This window comes from Phocoena sinus, chromosome 17 (genome assembly GCF_008692025.1).
Source record: "Phocoena sinus isolate mPhoSin1 chromosome 17, mPhoSin1.pri, whole genome shotgun sequence".
NCBI classification, from domain to species: domain Eukaryota; kingdom Metazoa; phylum Chordata; class Mammalia; order Artiodactyla; family Phocoenidae; genus Phocoena; species Phocoena sinus.
The window spans coordinates 34,548,245-34,561,842 of record NC_045779.1 but is presented as its reverse complement, the minus strand read 5'-3'; the positions used below and the strand labels follow the sequence as shown (position 1 = coordinate 34,561,842).

The window sequence follows — 13,598 nt, the reverse complement described above, 5'->3', positions numbered from 1 at the left end:
GCCCGAATTCCAGCACACAGTCCCTGCCAGAACCAAAGATGGGCGTGTCAGGCTGGGCTGCTGCAAACGGCTACTAGTGTTCTCCTCAGAGGCTCTGAAGCTCCCCTTACGTCTGTCCGGGGAGCTGCTGAAAGGGCTTCCCAGGGTGCAGGAATCTTTCCTCTTTCACAGCTCCCTCCCAGGGGCACAGGTCTGGTCCTGATTCCTTTTTAATTTTCATTTTTCTTTTTTTTTTTTTTCCTGTTTTCTTTTTTCCCACCTGGTTACATGGAGATTTTCTTTGCCCTTTCAGCAGTTTGAGGTTTTCTGCCAGCATTCAGTAGATATTCTGTGAGAATCGTTCCATGTATAGATGTACTTTTGTTGTATTTGTGAGAGAGGGTGAGCTTCACGTCTGAGTACTTTGCCATCTTGATTGCTCTCCCCACTTGCAAAGTTTAATAGATCTGTTCAATCTTCATTTCCTTCTTTTCTCTTTAGTATTTGGTTCTGTTGATTACCCTGCTTTTTTTCTTTAAAATTTGTTCTTCTTTTGGTTTCAGACATCACTTTCTCCTGGTTTTCTCCCACTTCTCAGAACATTCATTTGCTATCTCCTTTCCTGGCTCCACTTCCTCTTCCAACTCATTAAATATCGCTATTCTCCAGGATTGGAATCTAATCACAATATATCTGTGCTTTCTCATATGTTTTTATATCATTTATATGCCACTAAATCACAACCAATATATCATTAAATCACCCCAGATCTCTCTTCAGACCTTCAGATGTAAATATACAATCTGTATTCACCATTTGCCTGTAGTTATTTCAACCTGGTGTCCCATAGGCATCTCAAACAGAATGTATCCAACTTGCCCACCCCACTCTGCAAACTAATCGTCCTTGTGTGTTGATGAATAACTTACATTAATGAATGTTTTGCTATCTGCTCAGCTGACCAAGCCAGAAATCTGAGTGTATCTTTATTCACAATATCCAAATGGAAACAGGTCCTGTCAATTCTGTCTCTTGACATTTCAATTCTGTCACCTTATTCTTACTATTTGTATTATATATAGTTCAAGCATTCAGGATCTCTCACCAGGACTACTGCAATAGCTTTCTAATTTATCTCTTGGTCTTCAGCCTTATAGTTCTCTTCCAGTTTATTAGAGTAAAGGTCTCCAAGTGAAAATATGATTTCAAACTCTCCAGCTTCAAACCTTTTAGTAGCTCCCAAATTCATGGCCATAGCATACATCTGTGCAGGTTGTATATTGCACAACCCAAGGAGGTGCCATTGCCATTGTTATTTTAGGTTTTTCTATTAGGGCCATATGAAGTGTGCTAAGGAAAGATATTTTATACTTATTGACATAAATGCACCATGTAGATTATTACAGACCAATTGCCTAAAATCCAAAATCAAACTCTAAACTTCTTATCAAGATTTATACAGCCCTCCAAGTTTAGATATTTGCCTAATTTCTCTAGTGGTATCTTTATTATGTTTTCTTCTACCTCTACACACACCACCAGCCTCAACAAATTCTTCTACTTCCATAAATATACAATAGAGTTTCTTGCTTTTGTCCCTTAGTCTCCTGCTAGGACTGGAGTGACCTGGCTCGTCCCTTTCTCATTCCTGTTTACTTGGAAAATAACTACTTAACCTCACAAATTAGCTGAAAATCCCTTTAATTTTACTCACTTACAGAAACATTCTCTGGAAGAAAGGTTATTTTGCTGTTTGTTCCTTGAACAAAAGTATTATTTTTTCTAGCTACTGTTAGCAGCTAAGATGACTTACTCTCCCACCTATCCACATCTTACCCTGCCCTTAAGTTTCACCTAATAAAGACTTCCCTGGCTAACTCATCTGAAAATTGTGCTTAAATAACACTGCTTGGCACCATCTTTATTTTCCAGGTGTCCTTCACAATGCTAGTGTTTCACAGGGGAGTGTTATGAAGGGGAAGGTAAATAATTTGAAGGGTGAATAATCAGATGTTTGAGAAACCTTGCATGATCTTTTCCTCTTGGATATTCAGTGTCCACATTTTTGTATATTAGAGGCTCTTGACTTTCACATCCAGTAATATGAAAGACTAGTTAACCATTACAAATATCCTTTTAAATGCATTGTTCAGCTCATATGAAAGTTAAGAAAATCCCCAGGGAACAAAAATGGAGAGCAAATGACCACCAGGGCTGTCCTAAGGATACTAGGGACCCAGATACTTGGATTTCAGTGTTCAAATGAAGAATGAGAGAGAAGACCTTGGTCTTGCAGAAGGTGGAGAGTTGGAATACCATCCATCCCCCCCCCCAATAAAGGACTATTCTTCATGAATAGAGTAGGTCAAGGAAAATGCCCACCAGAAAAGGAAGAATACAAATGGAAATTTTTATAAGAACAGTGAATTTCAGGTTTATATTTTACCTTGTTTATATGGTCTAAGAAAACCCAGTCCCAGAAATCATTTTAAAGTAGTTTAAGATTGGTATCATTCTAGGCTCCTAGGGAGCCTGGGAAAAGCAAATGAAAATTCTCTGTGGATGAAGACATTCCTAAACCATGCCTGCTAGGGTTTCTTATATTAAGGTCTGTCAAAATAAGTTCTTAACAAAAATACCAACATGAGGACACAAGATACAATAAGCAGAATTGGCATTGATAACAAACAGCATAATTAGACTTCTAGGAACTTCAGATATTATAATGTTAGCTATAGAATATGTTATAACCATGTCTAAAATGTCTTTTTTTTAAAATAGAAATAAGAGAAGACAGATAAGAGTCTATAAGAAACGACCTGGGCACATACAAAAATCTGTACATAAATGTTCATAGCAACTTTATTCTTAATAGCCTGAAACTGGAAACAACCTAGATGTCCTTCTATGGCTGAATTGTTAAACAAACTGTGATTTTTCCAGACCTTGACATACTATTCAACAGTCAAAGGAATGAACAACAGTTCATCCATGCAACCATTTGGGTGAATCTTTGGGAATTTATGCTGAGTGAAAACCAGTCACACAAGGTGGCTTACAGCATGATTCCTTTTATATAACAGTTTCGCAATGACAAAATTTTAGGAATGGAGAACAGGTGCGTGATAGTGTGGTGAGTACAGGGGGTGGGTAGGCAAGAGGGAGGTGAGTGTGGTTATAAAAGGATCCTTGCAGTGATGGAACTCTTCTGTATCTTAACTGTGGTGGTGGGTACATGAACCTCCACATGGGATAAATTGTACAGAATTAAATATACACATACACATAAATGAATATAAGTAAAACAGGAAATATGAATATCAGTGGATTGTATTAATGCCAGTACGCTGGTTATAATATTGTACTGTAGTTTGCAAGATGTTACCACTGGGGGAAATTGGGTAGAGGATGAATGAGAGCGCTCTGTATTATTTCTTATAACTGCTTTTGAGTCTACAATTATTTAAAAATAAAAAATTAATTAACCCAAACAATAAGCAGGCAGGTTTTGAAAGATACAGTAAAACTTCTGGAAATTAAAAATTACAGAAATGAAAGTACAGTGGAACAAGCTAAACAGCAGGTCAGATTAAGTTGACAACTAAAGTTATGGATTGGAAGATAGAGTAAAGTAAATTACCTAGAATCTGTCAGAGAGACAAAGATGAAAATAATATTGAAATAAATATATATAAGAGCATCTGATATATTTCTGATCTAGAAGGAAAAACTAGAGAATGGGCTAGAGGAATTTTGAAGAGATAATCCCTAAGGATTTTCAGATCTATGAAAGATATGAACCTGTAGATTCAAAAGGAACAATGAAATCCAAGCAGAATAAACAAATATGTTATAGTGAGATTGCAGACAACCTAAAATAAATAGAACATATTAAAAGCAAAGACAGAAAATTCAGATTTTTAGTATGAAAAAGATAGCAGCAAACATCTCAACTACAACAATGGAAGCCAAAAAGTTTAAAAATACTTCAAAGTTCTAAGAGAAATTAACTGTCAAAGTGTCTAAACCATCACAGACTAATGAAGGTAAAATAAAGATATTTGCAGATGCAGAACCAACTAACCAGCAGTAACAACCAAAAAGAGTGGTTACCATTCTGATACCCTCACTAAAAAATTGATAAAAGATGAATTTAGGGAAAATATCCCTGAAGAAATTTCTGCTCTGTAAGAATAAGGAAAGTATAAACCAAGAAATTCTAAACATTCATCAGGAACACTATATAAAATACCAAAAACATAACAGTAATAGTATTAATGCTAACAAATTTGGAGAACAAAAATAGAATTGAATTGAAATATTGGGACTTCCCTAGTGGCGCAGTGGTTAAGAATCCACCTGCCAATGCAGCGGACACGGGTTCAAGCCCTGGTCCAGGAAGATCCCACATGCGGAGCAACTAAACCCACGAGCCACAACTGCTGAGCTTACATGCCACAACTGCCAAAGCCTGCGTGTGCCCCCTAGAGCCTATGCTCCACAACAAGAGAAGCCACCGCAATGAGAAGTCCATACACTGCAACAAAGAGTAGCCCCTGCTTGCCTCAACTAGAGAAAGCCTGCATGCAGCAACAAAGACCCAACACAGCCAAAATTATATAAATAAATAAATAAACAGATAGATAGATAGATAAAAGAATTGAACTGAAATATTGAAGAACAAGAACATGTAAGATGGGAGTGCAATGTTTAGAGTTAAAGCTTTCTAAGATCTTTGCATTTATTGGGAAGATAGATTTACCAAATGGTTTTAGTTTTTAAAAGGTATGCATATTAAAAATTTAAGTGCAACTGCTAAATGAATAAAAATAAATTGTAAAACTTTCTAAATAGTAGGTAGAAAATGAAATAAAAGAATCATAGTCAATCCAAAAGAAGTCCAGAAAAGTGGGTAGAAAAGCAGATAGAGAAACAATAGAAAGCCAAAATACGGTAGAAGGGATAATCAAAATATATTACTTGTCAGAATATATATAATTAGACTAAACTTGTCAATAAAACTTGCAAGAAATTATCAGACTAGATTTAAGTACATCTGTATGCAATTTGAAGAAGAAACACATGAAATATGAGAACATAGAATGAAAGTAAAAGGTGAAACCATGAAACACTAACCAAAATGAAAGATATACCAGGCAAACACTAACCAACAATAAAATAGCAATAGTAATATTAGTTAAAATAGCAAAGACTGCTGTTCTCTTTTTCCTTGCAGTAGAACTGTCAGTCTTAATGGCCACCCAGCTGGAGACTACATTTCCTAACCTCTCTTGCAGATAATTGTGACCATGTGTTTATATTAGGGCCAATGGAATATGAACAAAGTGATGAATACATCTTCCTGATACTCTCCTTAAAGACAAAAGCTGCTTGGCCTCCTTTTCTCTCCCTTCCTCCAATTGCTTGGAAAAGGCAACTGCAGCAGAAGACTTGTTACCATATTGAGTCAATGGCAATCATAGAACAGATGTAAAAAGAATTTTTATCATTATGGTCACTTCATCAGAAATATAAATTTTGAACTTGAGTGCAACAAATAATCTAACTTTGAAATATGTAAAATAAAAATATATAATTATAAGGAATCTGCTCTTATAGATCGACATAAATACTACTGACTAAAAAAAATACACAATGTGAGAGCTGTGAGTTTTTATTGGGGGCATAATGAGGATTATAGCCCGGGAGACTGCATTTCAGATAGCCCTGAGAAACTGCTCCAAAGAGGGAGGGGGGAAGGTCAGTATAATGCAATTTTGGCAAAGGGGGAGTACATGCAGGCAAGCACATATTTTTTGCAGGAGGTTGCTGCTAGTCTCATGAAGATTACCACTAGTCACAAGGAGCAGACATCACCATGAAGGATTTTAGTACTTTTCTAGATACAAGGAAATACAAGAATTGGGCTCATAAAATCTCCTGAAAATATCTAACTATCTGAAGACCTGTTCTGCCAGTTTTTCCCAGAGCACAAAGTGCCTCATTCCTGAACTCCTCCGTGAACTCCTTTCAGGGGATGTTGAAGGTCAGCAGCTGCAGTGACTCATGATTTAATCCTTGTAGAGGTAGATGGCAAGTGCCAATTTGTAGCTGGCAATACAAAAAGCAAAATTGTAATACTTTTAGAAGAAAAGATAGAAAAATATTTTTATGACAGAAGTAGGAAAGAGTTTCCTAGACAAGGCATAAAAAGTATGAACCTTAAAGGAAAAGACTGATAGCTTTGACTATATTAGAAGTACTTTGTGTTACATTGGTATCATTAGTAAATACTCATGATCAAAATATGTTATTAAAGTTGAATTTATAAAAACAGACTATAAGAAAATATGTTCAGTATATATAGCTGCATGGAATAGTATGCAGATTATATAAATGTCATCTATGGATCAGTAAGTTAAAGACAGCCCAAGACAGAGACAATAGGTATGAACAAGCAATTAATAGAAAAATAAAACCAGTAGTCAACCTGCATTTGAAAAGATGTCCAACCTCACTGCAAATTATGGATATACATAATAAAATCACAATGAAATACCATTCACACTCGTGAAATTGTCAAACATGAGAACAATACCAAGTGTTGAAGGGTTAATGAGGATGTAGGTGGAGCAGTGGAAGCTCTCAAATAGTGTTGGTGGGTATATAAATTTGGCATTTGTTAAAATTAAAAACATGTCTACAGTACTACCCAGAAATTCTATTCCTAGGTATATGTTTGAGAAATTCCTGCATATGTACATAAGGAAACACGTAAAAGCAAATTCAAAGTAGCCTTGTTATAATAGCAAAAACATTTAAAACAAAACAAAACAAAACCCTGACTGTCCATCAACAGGGAGAATGAGTAAGCTGTGTTATTCCATATAATGGAAGATAGTTGTGCAAATGAATGAAGTAAGCTTCCACATATGACTATGGAAGAGTCTCATGTAGAGTACTGAGGAAAAAAAAATCAAGTCACAGAAGCATACAGTTTAACACATGTACGTGTAAAGTTTTAACACTTGCAAAACAATACTATATATTGCATACAGATACCATATTTGTATTAAATGTATGAGATTTTATTGTGCATGTGATAGGTGTTTTTGTCATTGCCTTCTCCCTATGATAAGATGGCACTTGGGTTGTAGAGTAGCAGTAGGTTATTTCTTTCCTGGGAAGATTTTCCAGAGGTAGTGACTATTTAAGTTGAGTGATGAAAAATGAGCATGGGTTTTCTAAGTAGAATTCATGCACTGAAATTAATATACTAAAGTGTGTTCCTTTGGCTCACAGAAAAGCTACTCTGGTATTCACTTAGACCCTTTTGAATTATTGAGTATATTCTAACAAATTTGTTGCCTTCTAATCCATGGTAGATTAGACTGCCAGAGGCAGATACATAGGTAAATGAGAAATGATGGCCAGCTGTGAGATATAAGGCAGGAAAAATCACCAAATGCAGACATAGTTATTAAAACTAAAAGCAGTCTAAGGCTAAATGTAACATAGAGGCAATGAATCACAGATGCCCTAATAACTCCAGATAGCAGGTTGTACACTACTGCAATTAATGATGACCCCCCCAGGTCATCCACATGTTTCTATTTTTCTTCAACTATTCAGGAATTTTTATGATACATATTTGCAATAATATTCATCAATTTTAAAAAAGATTTGGGAATTGAAGCTATTTTTCTGTTATGCAAAATTAACCTTTTGGAATAGCACACTTCTAAATTATGCCTAGTAAGTGATGCATTTCTGTGTTTCATTTATTTAGTAGACATTCTATGAGTAATTTACCATGTGGTAGGCATAATGTGGACACTGGCCATACACAAACAAATCAGATAATTATATCATCCACTAACACAATGTGTGATATATGATATGTGTTAATATATGTTTATTTAGGAAGAGAAGAAAATACCAGTTGGCTTTTTGATCTTTGCTATACTTTTATCATTTTGGGAATTAAAAAAATTAGAAGTAGAGAGAACTGAAAACTATTGGATTTGGAATTTCAATTGAGAAATATATTTTATGAAATTCCCATAGGCTTCTTGCAGTATGTATTAAAAGATTTTTAGAAGTTTAATCTCTTTAATTTTGTAATTCTGATTCTAAAAATTTATCATAAGAAAACAATGAAAAATAAGCACAATGGGAAGAATTAATATTGTTAAAATGGCCATACTACCCAAAGCAATCTACAGATTTAATGTGATCCCTATCAAATTACCCATGACCTTTTTCACAGAGCTAGAACAAATAATCCTAAAATTCATATGGAACCATAAAAGACCCAGAATTGCCAAAGCAATCCTGAAGAAAAAGAACAAAGCTGGAGGCATAACCATCTCAGACTTCAGGCAATACTACAAAGCTACAGTAATCGAAACAGTATGATATTGGCACAAAAACAGACATATGGATCAATGGAACAGAATAGAGAGCCCAGAAATAAACCCACACACCTATGGTCAATTAATCTTTGACAAAGGAGGCAAGAATATATAATAGGTAAAAAGACAGTCTCTTTAGCAAGGGGTGTTGGGAAATTTGGACAGCTGCATATAAATCAGTGAAGTTAGAACACACTCTCATATGATACACAAAAATAAACTCAAAATGGCTTAAAGACTTAAACATAAGATATGACACTATAAAACTCCTAGAATAGAACACTTGCAAAACATTCTCTGACATAAATTGTACCAATATTTTCTTAGGTCAGTCTACCAAGGCAATAGAAATAAAAGCAAAAACAAACAAATGGGACTAATCAAACCTACAAGCTTTTGTACAGCAAAGGAAACCATAAAGGAAGTGAAAAGAAAACTTACAGACTGGGAGAAAATATTTGCAAATGATGTGACTGATAAGGGCTTAATTTCCAAAATATACAAACAGCTCATACAGCTCAAAAACAAAAACACAAACAACTCAAATTGAAAAATGGGCAGAAGACCTAAATAGACATTTTTCCAAAGAAGACATACAGATAGCCAACAGGCACATGAAAAGATGCTCAATGTCACTAATTATTAGAGAAACACAAATCAAAACTACAATGAGGTACCACCTCATGCCTGTCAGAATGGCCATCATTAAAAAGTCTACAAATAGGGGCTTCCCTGGTGGCGCAGTGGTTGAGAGTCCGCCTGCCGATGCAGGGGACACGGGTTTGTGCCACATACCGTGGAGCGGCTGGGACCGTGAGCCATGGCCACTGGGCCTGCGTGTCCAGAGCCTGTGCTCCACAGCAGGAAAGGCCACAACAGTGAGAGGCCTGTGTACCGCAAAAAAAAAAAAAAAGTCTACAAATAAATGCTGGAGAGGGTGTGGAGAAAAGGGAACCCTCCTACACTGTTGGTGGGAATGGAAGTTGGTGCAGCCATTGTGGAAAACAGTATGGAGGTTCTCAAAAACCTTAAAATAGAGTTGCCATATGATCCAGCAGTTCCACTCCTGGGCATATGTACAGACAAAACTATAATTCAAAAAGATACATGCACTCCTATGTTCATAGCACTATTCACAATAGCCAAGACATGGAAACAACCTAAATGTCTATTGACAGATGAATGGATAAAGAAGATGTGGTACATATATACAATGGAATACTACTCAGCCATAAAAAAGAATGAAATAATGCCATTTGCAGCAACATGGATGCAACTAGTGATTATCATACTAAGTGTAGTAAGTCAGAAAGAGAAAGACAAATACCATGTGATATTACTTATGTGTGGAATCTAAAATATGACACAAATGAACCTATCTATGAAACAGAAACACACTTGTGATTGCCAAGGTAGTTGGTGGGGGAGAGGGATAGATTGGGAGTTTGGGGTTAGCAGAAGCAAACTGTTACATATAGAATGGATAAACAACAAGGTCCTACTGTGTACCACAGGGAACTATATTCAATATCCTGTGTTAAACCATAATGGAAAAGAATATAAAAAAGAATATATATATATATATATATATATATATATATATATATATATAACTGAATCACTTTGCTGTACAGCAGAAATTAACACAACATTGTAAATCAACTATACTTTCATTAAAAAAAAATAAGCACAGTGCTTTTAGATGTTGCTTACCTGGCATTATTTCCAAGAAGAAAAAAGTGTCCAATACTAGGGAATTGGTTAAGTTATGTTATATTCATCTATCAGAATTCAAGTTTGAGGATACTTAATGATGTAAGAAAATGTTTATGCTAAATTGGTAAGTTGTAAAAAATGGCTGGAGAAAAATAGTGGTATTTATGGTAGTGGAATTACAGGTAATTTTCCTTTCTATTCTTTATTCTTATTTTCCAAATTTTCTACACTAAACATATAACAATGGTTATAAATGTAAAAAAAAATCAATTTCTATTTGTAAGACAGCACTGATTTTCCATTCTGGAATAGATTGTTTTGGAAATAAATTTTTATCTTGGATGATCATTATTGACCATAGTGAGTTTTTGTGGACTTTGTCAATGATCAACACTTGAATTTTGTTTAAAGCCACAATAACTCACACACAAATTCACCAGGTATGATTTAGATCACTCATTAAACATATTATTATGTACGTTCTTGTCTCTCAAGTTGAATAAATAAATAGAAGTATATGTATTACTAAAGCCGTAGATAAGTATTCACAAAGATGAAATGGAGAATCTTCATGTAAATACTTAATATTCTGTTTTGTTCTCATGAATTTGCAGTTCCTCTGTGGGTAGTGCACTTCCTCGAAGACGCTGCTGTGCATATATTACCATTGGAATGATATGTATTTTCATTGGAGTTGGATTAACTGTGAGTATTACTCTACTCGCTGTTAGAATTCTTTCCTCTTAACTTTATCAGTAGTAAATGGTGAGGTCTGGAACAGCCTTCATTGATCGCTGAAGAACCTCCCTCCCTCGCATACCAGGCCCAGAAGCTTCTGAAGAACTATGAGCAATCCGAAGCCAATCCATTGGCCTGGAGCTTGCCCATCCAGGTGAAATCATGTCTTGGGATCCCTCTGAAGGTCCTTGACATTGGGAATTTTACCCTCCATTTAACAAAAGCCCATTTGTTTTTATTTAGTGCCAGAACCAATTTTGTCATGGCCAAAGCTGAAGCAATGCTCATTCAGCTATGAAGGTCTGAAAAACCATTCTTCTTTTTATTCAAGTGAAACAGAGATTTATTATCAATATGGGGATGACATTGGGGTTATATAGATTAAATTCCTTTTATAAATAAGATATTTTAATGGAATTTTTGTTTACTTTATAAAGTTCATAGTTAATGTAGCTAGCAATGTCATTTTATTAAATTTTACTCTGTTAGTGGTAGCCAACAAATGCAGCAACTCATATTTTGTTGGGGTTTTGTTATCTTAGGAATATACTTCATAAAAACTGCATGTAAGCCAACACAAGTTCTCAGTTTCTAACCTTTTATTTTTATATTGCTTTTTATTTTAGGTTGGCACCCAAGGTTTTGCAAGGCGATTTCATGCAACCTATGTTTCTTGGGCAGTTGCTTATCTCTTAGGTTTGATCTGCCTTATCCGAGCATGTTATTGGGGAGCTATAAGAGTGAGTTATCCAGAACACAGTTTTGCATAAGCTTGTTTATGATTTGGTAATGCAGGTGAGAGTATCTAGCAGTTCTGGATAAACTACTCTGGCATCTTTAAGTCATTTACCTAATGGATTTCATTCTGGTTTATGTATGAAGTTTTAAGACTTTGGGAGTCTTTTATGAACAAATGCTCATTGTACTACATTATATGCAGATAGGTTGTTTTGCTGCTAAGTTTTCAAGCTCCAAATAATAAAGCTTGGTCTTCATGTTCTTTTACATCTCTTAAATATATTTTTGATTTGTTCCCAAATTTTACATATAACATCAACCTTTCATTATTTTTAAATCAGTTATTCCATTACTTTCTGATCTGTATTTCTAAGAAGTGTTTATAAATGTTGGTATAATAGCTTCACATTTATACTTATATTTTAATTAAACAGTAACACAATTGCTTGCTTTAAAATCTAAGCAATACACATTTTGCTTGAACTGCTTACTGTAACTTTAACTAAGATTATAGTGACCTTATTCAGGAAAAAAAAATTTAGTGTACCTTCAAAGACTTGGCATTCTTGTCAGATAAAGACCATTTCTAGATACTGTATGCTTGTTTTATGTTGTTTGTAGAAAGATATAATATTTTGGTAGTAATTTAAAATACAAGAATAAAAATATTTATTTGTCCACAGCTGGAGATATGTTGGGTAAATGTTTTTTCCTCAAAGATCACAGGATCTTTGTCTTTGTCTTTGTCACAGGATCTTTTTGTCTTTTATTTTTGTCATTTTTAAATTTACTAATTATAAAAGTTCTGGCCTAGATTTTTGAAATTTAATGTTAATCATCTCTATGTATTCCTTTATGGAGACTGAAGTATTTCACATAACATATTTCACAATATTTAACCATTTACAAAGATGTATGTATATTAGGTTGTCCTCCTTTTCATTAGATCATGGTAAATTTTTCTTATTGGGATAAATATGGAATACTTATATGTGAAGGGAGCCTGTAACATTTTATACTGGCTAAAATATTGAGATGAGATGCAGTTACTTTTACCATTCTTCTCAAATATAGCTAGTTAAATAATTACCAAATTTATTCAAAATACAGATCAAAGACATAAAGCAACATAGTTTTCTAAGAATTCACTAGGATTTAAGGAATCAGCTCTTGCACTGCCCATCTTTGCAGTTTTGAAAAAGATTAACTGAGAGGTAATATTCTAAAGCTTTTGAAGTAGTAGAATTAGATAATGAGATGCTCTGAGTAAATTAATTGGCTATTCCATGGATAAGAATAATATTTTTAATTATTTATGTTCCTAATTAGTATAAAAATGTACTCATCAGAGAGTTTGGAACAAACTACACGTAAATTTCAAAGAGTAAATGATAAATGTATAAATGCAGTTGCTCAGGATTATATGTACCTTTAAAAATATACTAATAAAGATTATTGTTCAAAAATTACCTTGTTCTATTCCATTTTTAAAAAATAAGAGGTTTTTCTAAAATTGCCTTGAGATCTTACTCTAAAGTTTTCATGTTCAAGAATGCATATAATGTTCCTTTATATAATATTCGCTTATGTTTTTTCCAGTATTTTCATGCTTTTATTTTAAAAATAAAGATTTTTTAATCCATTTGTAATATACTTGATTTATGAAATGAAAATCTAATTCGTTTATTTTCTTAATCGTTGATTAGTTGTAGCAGCATTGTATATTGAGTAATACATTCTTTCCCCAGTAACTTGAAATCCCACATTAAATTATATGCAACATGATTATATTCCTTTTGGAATATAACTCCATGATAGCAGGAATCTTGGTCTTATTTGCTGCTTTATTTCCAGCATTTAGAAGAATGCCTAGTGCGTATGTGTTCAATAGATACTTGTTGCATGAATGGATAAATGATTGAATGAATTGGTATGTTAAATTCTTAAATGTGCTTGGGTCTGGAATTTATGTTTGTTCCAGAATGTATAGGTAAATGTTTATATAATCTTATG

The 13,598-nt window shown here is 34.2% G+C and overlaps 1 protein-coding gene across 3 annotated transcripts in view; it reads left to right on the top strand.

The window, feature by feature from the left end:
• PIP4P2 (phosphatidylinositol-4,5-bisphosphate 4-phosphatase 2) overlaps positions 1-13,015 on the top strand; it is an 86,008-nt gene extending 72,993 nt beyond the window's left edge. The window contains exons 6-8 of one of the 3 annotated variants that reach the window (XM_032610049.1): positions 10,724-10,814; positions 11,091-11,147; positions 11,474-11,564. In XM_032610049.1, the coding sequence (XP_032465940.1) occupies positions 10,724-10,814; positions 11,091-11,123 (124 nt within the window). In that variant the 3' untranslated portion in view covers positions 11,124-11,147; positions 11,474-11,564. Of the gene's footprint in view, positions 1-10,723; positions 10,815-11,090; positions 11,148-11,473 lie in introns of all 3 variants that reach the window. The other 2 variants (XM_032610046.1, XM_032610048.1) reach the window with 2 other exon arrangements.
• The last annotated feature ends 583 nt before the right edge of the window (positions 13,016-13,598 follow it).